Raw genomic sequence first — 12,098 nt, 5'->3', positions numbered from 1 at the left:
GCTGATTAACACAGTGCCAGTTGATCTATGTATTTGGCACTATCTTAAATGAACATCTAAATTTTTAAAGGGGGAAAATAAACACACTTTACATAAAAGGAAAGATCTTAAAAAATGAAATTCAGTTAAGCTTTCCTTAAACCTCAGTCTCAAAATTGAAATGAGTTGCTGGATTGCTGCAGAATGCCTTTAGCTTCCTGAGCATGGTTCATACTTTCAAGCAAGGCCAAATAAATGCCAGCAATAACAAACTTGAGGAAAAGCGTGCACTGGAAGACATTTGCTTAGGAAATCACAGAGGGCAAAATCCTGATTTGAGAACTGCAATGCAGTATTTGTTGGCAGGGCTGATGCTGTATTTCTTAGTGGCACTGACCCCAGAAAATTATGTCAGAACCTGGAATTTAGGATTTTCATGGTCTGTAAAATCACAGGGTAAATACCCAACCTTCAACAACCCAAAGTATTTTCAGCCCCATAAAGCATTAGTGACCTTCTGACCATTTAGGAGCACAGATCCCATTCTTATATTGCCCTGAGGCATTATTGAACAGAAATGGGTCCAACTAATCACACACCATGAGACCTTGCAGCTGGCTGGGTTAAACACCCACGAGTCACTTTGCATTTAAAGGGATGTGCTCTCACACAGCAATGCGACCCCAGATGCCGCAGTATTCCCAGGAAAGCCTGTGTCTTCTGTAGGCTTCCCGAATTTCCTGTGCTATGTGACATGAACAGTGATGAGATTCATAGGACTTCTCCCCAAAATGTAAATGTCAGCGCAACCTCAGTGATTTGGGGCAGGGACAGTCCTTTTTTCAAGGGCAACAGCGTTTTGTCTGCATGTATGAAAGCCTAGCACAATGGCATCCAAAATTCCAGAGCAAAACTAAGGGCTGGAGGTGGTGTGGATTTCTCTTACTGATGTACCTGTAAATGTTCTGGTCTGCAGATAGAGCTGTGTAAGACCTACCGTAAACCATTTTTCCTCTGTCCATCTGATTGTTTTTGTCCCTCCCCTTTTGACCCCGAATAGCTGACAAAGTCAACGATGACTTTTACACCAAGCGCCGGCACCTGGCCGAGCTGGCGGCCAAGGGGAGCCTGCCGCTGCACCCGGTGCGCCTGGACGACGAGAGGGCCTACACCATCGACAGCGGGCTCACCAGGCAGAACGGCAAATCCAGGATGGGCAAGATCCACACACACCCCCTGGGCTACAACTCCCACTACAAGACCTGGGACCCCAACGACCCCTCCCTGAGGCGGCAAGCGTTCCCAAACAAGGGCAAGCACGGCATGGGAGACCCGACGCTAAGCGACCCGCTGACCACCCGCAGCCAGCACTACCTGGGCCCACAGCCATACTTCATAACCAACAGCAAGACAGAAGTAACTGTTTGAGTTTGTTTTCTTTCTCTTTTTTTTTTCTAATGAAATCCTTTAAAAACCACATGCAAATGTATACACAACACAAACACTCAACCAAAAGGCAAAAAAAAAAAAAAAAAAGAAATCAAAAAAAGAGGAAACAGAAGGAAGGAACTTCCACCTGGACACTTTCAACATCCAGCCAGCTGTAGGCCGAAGAGTGGGTTAATACCATTCAGCAATACACACTGAAGGTTGAATTACAAACTCCATTTGTATTTCACAATGGAACACAAACCCTTGTGACTAAATTTTTTTACTTGAAACTAAAATCCATGATGAGAAGTAGCACAATCTAGAGAAACTTTATGTCTGCTTAAACATTTACACTATGTTCCTGCCTTGAGACAGAGGAAGAGAGAGAGAGACCAATATACTGTAATATATTATTTCAGAGAGGAATTTTGTATAAAACCTATTAATAATCACTAGACCTGTGAAAAACCAAGAGCAACCATCTTGGTACGATCCCTAACATCTACTATTGTACTTTCACACTATCCTATAGAGAACGCAAAAAATATATATAAATTAAGGGACAAAGACACTTTCACAAGGAATTTATAAAGACTGTTATGATTAAGAGCATATGGGACCTTTCTGGCTGGTAGAGAATTCAGCAAGATGATAACAGCAGAAGATTTCATTTCAGTTTACTTCGTTTGATTTGAAATTTTTGGGAACCTCCAAAATAAGAAGAGACACTTCACATGACACAGAAAGCTGCTGGGAGGAAAAGGGCATCAGAATATTCCCTCTCAGTCCTCCTGTTTTCAGGCAGATGGTAACTATTTTCACTTTGCAGACTGTCAGGATTTTTTCTTCACCTAAATGTTTTGCCTATCTTCAACTGCTTCAGACTGAAATTAAGCGTGGGTGGTGCCTTTACTGTATTACTATTGTTCAATGACAGTCTTGTTCTTCAAAGTGACCCCTCTGTTCCTTGAAGCTATTTTCTCATGTTTTGCTAAGGATGACAAGGGTTCTGCCCTGCTCAGCCTCCTCTGTTTGTTCTGAAAGGAAACTGGACTACATCTCCATGCAGTGGTTGCACAGTCAGGACTATTTAGTTAGCCCCTTCATTTTCCCAAATTCAACTTTTCCCCTCTAGTGTCTCATTTTGTATTTGCTTTTAGCCATGGCAGTTCTCTGTAGTTCAAGTAAATGTTATCTGGTATATTGTCTCTATCGTTTGGCTTTTTCTAGTGGTGTTCCCTCTTGGTGGGCTGTGTGGTGGAAGAGGCTGGTCCAGCCTCAAACATCAGAGATCTGGGGTTAAACTAAACAAACAATTGGACTCATGGTCTTGACTGTGGTTCTGATGAGCAGGATGCCTGGTTTGTGTGAGTAAAACCACTTGAACTGGGCACTGGTAGCAAACTCACAGTCCTGGGCCTGTAAAGGCTTCAGCACATCCACAAAGAGACAGAGTTGGGATGGGGTGGCAGGCAATGCATTCAGTTTTTCAGTAATTCCTGTCCTTCCTCCAACACAAGTCACTTGGCTAAATCCCAACTAGCTGTCCTACTACAGTTGCATTCTCACCAGCTGTCAATTCTTCAGGAGATTAGGTCTGGAAGAGTATTCAGGGAGGAGTGAGAACTGTTATGTTGTAAGAAGAATTGGAAGTGGCATTTCTTACTGTACTCAACTGACAATGCTTCTGCTTAGTCAAGGATGCAAGGGCTAAGATTTTGAAATCTGGTTAAATGGAGATACCATTTTTTTTAGCTATATCAAGATTGATTTGCATCCTGAGAGCACCGGTATCTCTCTATAAGCGTGCTGCTAAATTTTATGATCATATGTTTTAAGACTATCAGAAGTAGACAAAGCCCACAAGACAAATACTTTGCACACAACCCAGACTCTCCACTATCTTACTTTTATTCCTTTAATCTTTATTGCCTTCACAACTGGCTGACTTAATTTGACCCTTTATGGAATGTTGCTGTTAATCCATATGCTTTAGATACACATTACAGCTGCACTCTTAATTCACACAGGTTTCGTGTAACTTGAGCATATTTTATGTGGAAATATTTTAGTAACTGTATGTTCTGTAAGTAAACCCGTGTTAATACTTGTTAACTACAGAGTTTATGATACCAATAATACTTCCTACAATAAAATGTTTGTTTGTTTTTTAAGAATGTTTATTTGTAAACATATGTATTCACTATATTACTATGAATTTCTTACCTGGCAATAAAACTGATTCTAAGTGAATCCAACTTGCTGGCTCATTCCTAAACTTGTATCACTGGGCCAATTTTTGACTCTAAACTGAGCTTTTGGAGCATCTCACTGCAGCCAGTGGGGTTCATATCAGCATAAAGGATGTTTTGCCTCTGCCAATGTGAATGAGGGGTTCTTTGGAAATCAACTGCATGTAATCTGCATGGTGGAGAAGCTGGGTGATGTCTGAAGCTCCTTCCAGGCCCAACCATTTTGTGACTTTATGACTGCCTGCTATATGCAATACAAGATACACAGGGATTGCCAGCCTAGCAAAAATTCCTGTGTCCTGTAAGCCTCCAGGCGCCACACACACCTTGTGCCACTTGATCAGTTAATTAACATTAATGTTTTGAGGAAAAACAACAAAAAGGTAAGCATCCCCAAGGGCAGAGGCTGATCCTCATGAATGCATGGGAGTTCTGCAATAAGCTTCAGACACATCCAAGCACTGCAACTACTCAGCCAGAGCAAATGAAGCACTGATGTATACTGCTTCAAAAGTTTGATATATTAATTAGAGAAGATCCTGTACACAACATCTGTGTACCAAACCTGCTGGAACAGAAAGTCCTTACAGGCTTTTAGTAGTGCTAATGGCTCATAAAACTGACAACTTTGGTAGTGAGTTTGGGTAGCTTCTTATCCTTTCTTTGCTAAAATGATAGTGAATAAATTTCAGAAGAAGAAACGGGGAGTCAGGAAACCCAGCTTTAGAATCCACTGACTGCACGACCTGGTGCAAATTCTTTAGACAATTTATGAGTCTTTGGAAGCCATGACACATTATCAGAGGGGAAACATCAATACAAAAGTCTCCAGAATTAGCCTTCTTATGCAGCAGAAAAATCTCATTTTCAATATACACCATTATGGGTGCCAGGAAATAGTTCATAAAAGCCCCATTTTTTTTGTTACAGGAGCATATCCCTGCCTCAAGTACAACTACAGAAACAACTCCTTTCTGCCAGAGGGCTTAGGAGAGACATAGAGAGTTTGGTCAGTGCCAAAAAAATTCTGGATGGCCTTGGAACCCACCAGAAAGCCTGGGGAGCCCAGGGGAACACAAGCCTAACCTGCAGCAGACACAACTTCTGTTACAGCTCCATCTATGCACATGCTGTTTCTAGCAGCAAATTCCTGACTGGAATCACAGAAGGCAAAAGGGCCAACTGCTTTGCTAGTAGAAGTGCCTCAGCATAGCTTTTGTTCTTTCAGGTATATGAAAACCTCCAATGAAAACCCACTGGAATGTGATTTTGTGTTTCCACATGTTTTTTTTCTTTTCTGACAGCCTGACCCTTTGACACCACTAGCAAGAATGGCACTGGGCTCCCACCCCCATTTCTTCCATAATGGCTCTTTGATTCTAACACAGATGCAGTGACTGCAAAGTGCCCTGCCAAGAGAGGATGGTGCTCCTGCACAGAGCTACGGAGTCTAAAAGCCAAAGGCTTCTGGTTTAGAGCCCTTTACCCTGGAACCATATGTTCTCATGACTAAATCTTCAGAGCATGGTCCTTAGCTTACACAGACTGAAGATGTGGTGGCTTATATAAATAGAGGATCAGGTCTCATGAGATTTCACACTACAAGGTGTCTCCACGACTCACAACTTTAGATTTTAATAGATCTGGGAAAAGACTCATGCTTTGCTCTGTTCTTATAGAATGGTTATTGAATTTTGGGTACTAAATAAATAACCCTAGTCCACAAATCCCTTTTGCACACAATCTTGAGCACTTTATTTAATCCTGGTCTCTATACTTGAATACATGGAGGACTTCCAATGATAAATATAGTCTTCACTGTAATTATATCATCTTTCTAATTGACATAGATAATTTTATTCTGCTAAAAAAATTATAAATAGGCAATATTATTGTACTAAACTATATAATCTCATATCATCTGCTGCTAAAAATGTGATCATAGGAGGAGCACCACATTACCAAAAAGTGAACATTGTTGTTTTTATCAGTGGGAAAGTCATACAGCTCCATTTTGAAAAGTGTGTGTTGAACAATCTTGGAATTCATGCTTCATGCTTTAGACATTTCCAGGCTCAAATTTTGCTCAGCCTGCAAGCTGGGTGAATCCTCATACCTGCCAACCAGGCCCTTCCTCCCCCTCCAGGGACTAATGAAAGCCAGGACCAAATTAGGGCACTGGTTAAACCCCATATCTGCACAAAAGCTGCTGTCAATGCAATGAGGGATGCAGCAAGCATTTCTGCAGAAGATGCACCATGAAGAAACTGACACACTTCATTCAGCTGTGCAGGCCCTATCATGTTAGCACTGCATGATATATCTGTCCCCAGTGACAGCCCTTTGTGACAACCTGATCCTAATTTTGGGCATTCTTCCTATGTCAGAATCTGCCAAAGAAACAATCCTGAACAGGCCATGCTCCCTGAATAGGCCCTTCTCATCCACAGCCTCTCTTCTAACAAGATAATGGTGTTGCTCAACAGCATAGTGTTCTCCCTTAAATTTCACTTTTCACCTTCAGAGCTAAGGGACCCATTCAGGCAAGGGAAGGCTTTGGATTCAGTCTATCCAGAGGCTTAGTTCAGAACCCCCATCTATTAGTGCTGTTCCCATTTCACATATCAGAAAAGAATTAGATCCAATTTATACCTCAGTTCATGAAGCACTGCTGTACTAAGTCAGGTCCTTCATGGATGCATGAAGAGGCTCTGTACCTCTATTTCTCTGCAGGGAACTTGAAGATAATTTTTCATCCCCAAGCAATCATTCTGTGAAAGGTTTTATTTTTTGTTAGTAAAGCTAGAATTCAGAGCTAGAATTCAGTTTTTGTCTACGCATTCTGTAGTACACTGCTACACACAGTTGCATCCTGTCTATTTAAGTCAACTCCAGCTGCCTTGGCAATTCCTCCTGCATTTACATGGTAAGAGGCATTGTTGCTCGTTAATAGGGGTTGATGTGCTAGCAGGGTTCATCTTCTGAACCTGCACACCAAGCCTTGTGTGCATCCCTCACAATAAATAATGCTGGGAGAACAATATGTTATCAAAAGTGATGGTTTCAAATCAAGAGAGAACATCTGGTAGTGGTGCTGCTGTTTAACCTGAGGTTAAGCTACCAGCAAGAACTGAAATCCAGTAATAATCACAAGTCTTTCAGTGGCCATTGGCAGCATTATTTGATAAGACACAAGTGCTCCCCAGGAGCAGGTGTGTCAGTGGAGCCACTGACACTCCCTGAGCAGAAGCACATTCTTTTCACTGCCTACAGCAGCTGGCCTCAAGTTCACCCTCTGGGATTTGGGCTTACACTGACATTCTGATCGCTGTGGTTGTTATTAGAGACTTTGGCCAATTTCAGCGAATTTATTCCTTGAAGTAATTGATCCCCAGAGGAAAGAGTGCTTTACCTGCTACTTATTATTTCATTAAGCAACAGAAACATTGCAAAAACTTGGACAGGGATTTGGAACTAGATGATCTTTAAGGCCCTTTCCACTCCAAACCATTTTATGATCCTATGATTAACTGTGGGGTTTTTTTTCTGCCATAGGTGAAGAGAAGCTAGACTTTTGCTTTATCCTTACAGGGGTAAGAGACCTCAAGGATGCTGCTTTTCTTCCTCTTTTCAAGGCAGAGTTACAATTCAGCAGGAGTTTTTCATACACATCCTGCAGGAGACTGCAGTGGCTACTGAGCACAGAGGCAGCCTGTTGACTCCCTCTTATACCAGGAGTGAAAAAATCATGCAGTTGAAAGACAAAGGTAGACTGGATTACTGTGCCCTCAGTACTGGCTTTGCAAGTTGGCTGCTGCTTTCCACTGTCCCTTTGAAGAGGTCAGAGAACTGCGTGGTATCGTCACAACTGATGCTCTCCAGTGAACTCCTGCAGCCTTCTTGAGCACCCCCTCACACCCAGCACCTCACCTGGGCTCTCTCCTTTCATGTCACAGTTGCAGTTTTGGGGAACAACCCCACTTTGTGCACACCTGCATGCACAGACACATCTTACACCACTTGAGCTTTGGAGCTTGACTCCCTAAATCATTTGTGGCTGCAACACCATTGAAGGGTAACACTGACTTGGAAAATCCACCTAACGGCCTCACTATACTTTAGGGGCATTATTTCAGTTTTGAAGATGGGATCTATATCCCTAATTTACTTTACTGCTTTTGAAAATTAAATACTAAAGAATGTGACATTCTACAGAAGAGACAGTCTGAAGTTTAGGGATGAAAAGTGTCCTTTAGGGCTGTAATGTATTTTGCCATTACTGCTTGGGGAATAATACTAAGGATGATAGAGAGCAAGTTGACAGGATTCATTAAGGCAGAGACAGCCTGTGTGTGCTGTGATGCACAGGACTGCACAAGTCTGCCTATGCAGAGCAAACTGCTCTGGCTTTTACTGAATGTGATTTATGAGTTTGTTTTTATGGTTTTGTCTTTTTTTTCTGCTCTAAAAGATGAATCTCAAAAGCACAACACAGAGTGCTCATAACAAAGGTGCTCTGTTGAACACAGCAAGTGGCACAACACTGTACAGCACAGCTGTGACAGCAAAGGCCCCGAGCCCGCACTGCTGAGCTGGTGGCAGCATTGTCAGCGTGTGGAAAACCAAAACCTACTGACAAAACACATCCACTCTTTGATATGCAGAACTTATAGACTCCACTACAAGTGATTTTTCTCAACCTGACATCAACTAAATGGTATAGAAAAGGAAATGCAGCAGATACACCACAGGATTGCACAGATCTTCTAGACTGAGTTACAGCTGAGACTGCAGTTCAACAAAATAATGGCTGCAACATTGCCTTGTAGCAAACCACAGTTCCCCTGCCAGCATCTCATCTCATCTCCCTGGATGTCTCGTTCTTCTGACACAGCTCATAATGAGTAGGGAAGACTCCACTCTCAGGCTGTTGCTTGGCTTCAGTGTGCACATTCTAAGTCCTTGTGAAAGACAGCTACTCCAGCCATTAGGATACTGAAGTTTGCATAAAGTCAAAATCCAGGTATAAATCTTATCACTTTCTACCAACAGCAGCAAAGTATATTGAATTTTGAGTCCCAGATACAATTCCCTTATGAATTTCCACCTAGCTTCTTGAAACCCTCCCATGCTACACAGTCTTCAGCTTCTTTGACCTTTAGTTAATATTTAACTGCCTACCTACCAATATGTTTATGTTTCTTCACTGTTTACAATGTATTTTATTATCAAATTATAATTCTGTAAGGTGAAATATTCTCCAAAGACAGCAGTATTGGAGGAGTATTAGCAGGAAATTTTTCTATCACCCCCAGATCTACTGATGATCACTGTTCAGTTATCTTTGGGGTTGCACCTTGTTGACAGGTTAGTAATACAAAAATTTACTTTTTATAGAGCTCCTATATGCACTGTAAAATCTATTCTCCCATTTTAAATGTGTTCCTTTCAAAACAGGAAGACAATACACATATATTTTCGAAACAACTGCATCTTTATGGAACTGTGAGTAAACAGAAGAGAGGAGATGCTACACTTCAGTAAAGGGAAAATATTGAGTGTTTCACCAGCTCAAATCCTGTTCCCAATATCTATGGGGATGAATATATATTGTATCCCTATATATATAAATATGTATACACAAACAAGAAAAGAACAACCAAAAAAAAAAGGGAAAAACATGGGCAAGACATCCTGGTGTGCAACTCCTTCTGTTAACACTGCCAGCATCACAGAACACTCCCCAGGGAGCAGCTTAGTAAGCTTGCATTGATAGAGTTAAGCAGCCAGAGGACATTACTTCAGAAAGATGTAATGATTTTTCCTTTCTCCTCTGCTCTGCCTCTGGGGATTGGCTGGTTGATTTTGTTTGGCTGGTAAATTTGGGGTTTGTTAATGTCAGAATGGGCATATTCCTGTCATCAAACAAAATAGAAGAAAAACCGGATTATCAAAAAGAAATCCACTAGATCAAGAGAAAGGTTACAAAACTTCAGAAGTAACTTGGCTGCAATAAGGAAAAACATATAGACTTGATAGTGCTGCCTGCTAATAACTAGAGAAGTTTTACACCATCTGCTAATTTCCCCTTTGTCAGCTGCACAAGGGAACCACATGAGAGACACCATAATAAACAGAGGTATTTTTTCCCCCTTGGAGATCATAAGTCTCCAGAACCTGTGGCATATATGTTCACTTACACCCAAGCTGTTAATATATACAAGTGAGAAGAGAACCAGTATTTTTATCAATGTGGAATAGCAGCTGAGACAGACAACACAACCTCCACAGAGGGACACATCCATATGTTACACAATAATAGATGCCAGAAAAATAATAGTGGTTGGGGCTTTTCTTGGAGAAAGGCATTTTAACTATAGGTCAAAAATCTATTTTCCATAAAGACTCTGCAAAACCAGACATAGCATGAGATCTTAAAAAAAACCCCAAACAGAAGACATCTGCAAAGTGCCTGATGTTCATTAAGATCCTGCTTCCATTATCCAGTTAGGACATGCACTTGGTTCTGCCAAAAGCCCTGCTATGCATATACTATATTTCTTGATCTTTTCTGTTGCCTAGTAAAGGTTTTCAAATTTGCTGCCAATTCAACCCCTGAAGCACAGATGGGAATAAAAAGCATCTTATCTCCTAGCATACGATTCCATATCATGTTTTCTACTATTTTCAAGCTGTACAATCTCTCAAGCTGCATGACATGCCTGTTTCCCTTGGGAGACTATCTCATATACACCCAGAATCCTAATTCCTCTGTGCATATCCCTGTAAGTAAGGCTTGAAGTTGTAATAGAGAGTAGCTCTGTTCTCTCATCTCTTTTTGTCTTGTTCTTTCAGCAAGAGAAGAATTGCCAGAAAGCTGTTTCATCCAAAGGTTCTCATCCAAAACTTCAGACAAACTGGAACGTTGGCAGGGAAGGCACTTCTTGGGCTTTGTTGGTAAGCAGAGAAAATTCTCCTGAGCGTCCTGGTAGAGGTGCAGATTTCTGCCCTGAGTCCGTTCAGTGACATCTTAAAAGTCAATGGCTCATTTCTAATGGTAAGACCTCCAATCCAAAAGATGGCAAGTAGCAGTAGATATCATCTACTTTATCAAAATTTCTTAATCTGGCTTGTGTCATTTTCATAAGAAATTAGGGAGATGTGGGTTAAATGAGTCTACTGTAAAATGTTACCGTAATGGAAGAACACAATTATCAGTAACCTTCTAATAAACCACACTGGGGAATCAGGCAACATTCTTCAAAAGTTTCCTTTAAACTATCAAAATGCATTTGTGTTTCATTGTCTAAGTCAGTGAGGAAAAGTATTAAAATAATGTGTAACTCCTGTCAGCTTTAAAAAAAGGGAAACAAAATGGGAATCAAAAATTGTTCACCACATAGCATGGGGGCATGAACTAAACTGGATGGAGCACTGAGGATATTGCACAGTATCACACATACACACCATTATTCTATATGACAGGTAGGAATGAGAGCATAGACAAACAGGTTTCAGAATAACAGTTCAGGCAGCAGAATTGCAAAACACGGGGCTTGGAATTCTTACACTATAAAAGCTGCCTATGAGTCAAGAAATTCAGGCAGGTCAAATAGTAAATTCACACAAACTTCCCACCCTGCTCAGATGCAATAAAGCCTTGCTAGAATGCTGTGCCAAGCCTTGGCCATCCTTATTCCAGAGATACGAGGGTCAACTGGAAAGCACCAGGGAAGAAAAAACATCATTAAGGTTATTATAATAAGTTATTACTTAAAGAATGAGTATAAATAAGCAAAGGTGTAGAGAAAACAAACTGTGAGGAAAACAATGGAAAAAACTGCAGCTGTTTATGCTGCAGATAAATGAAGAGAGGTATTATACACAGATTAAATATTTTGCAATAGAGTTCCCAAAAAGAGGATAAAACTGTTCATGTCTAGAATATGGAAAGAGTTCGGTCTCATCCTAACCCTCCCTGAGAAGGAAAGGCTCATGGAGAACTTCATATTATTCCACTACTTTAAAGAGTGGCTGAAAAGGGATGGATGCTCTCTTTTCACAAGGAGCCACGTGGACAAGACAAGGTACAGCTGGGTGCCAATTGCATTGGGACAGATTTCATCTCAGCAAAAGAAATAATTTTTTTTTACAGTGAGAACAATTAAACACTGCAGCAACCTGGCCAGGGATGTGGCAGAGTCCCCATCACTGGATTTTCAAAACCTGAGGGAACAAGATGCTGCATCATATAATCTAGGCTGCCTTTCCCATTAAAGGTTGGACCAGATGTCCATGCAAGGTCCCTTCCAGCCTGGGTTATTCTGGGTTATTATTTCCACTGCACTGGCAGTGCAGGTAAGGAGTGACATATATAAACATTGGGGCTGACACTGATCCCTTGATCTTTAAAAAACACAGAGGATTTTTTTTTAA

The 12,098-nt window shown here is 41.2% G+C and overlaps 1 protein-coding gene across 1 annotated transcript in view; it reads left to right on the top strand.

Moving 5' to 3' along the window:
• Nucleotides 1–1,424, top strand: part of SHISA9 (shisa family member 9) — a 175,845-nt gene extending 174,421 nt beyond the window's left edge. Inside the window, 1 exon segment of the mRNA XM_058816300.1 lies at nucleotides 1,040–1,424. Within this exon segment, the coding sequence (XP_058672283.1) occupies nucleotides 1,040–1,407 (368 nt within the window). The 3' untranslated portion in view covers nucleotides 1,408–1,424.
• The last annotated feature ends 10,674 nt before the right edge of the window (nucleotides 1,425–12,098 follow it).

Source organism: Ammospiza caudacuta, chromosome 17 (assembly GCF_027887145.1).
Source record: "Ammospiza caudacuta isolate bAmmCau1 chromosome 17, bAmmCau1.pri, whole genome shotgun sequence".
Classification (NCBI taxonomy): domain Eukaryota; kingdom Metazoa; phylum Chordata; class Aves; order Passeriformes; family Passerellidae; genus Ammospiza; species Ammospiza caudacuta.
This window is presented reverse-complemented; position numbering and strand designations above follow the sequence as displayed.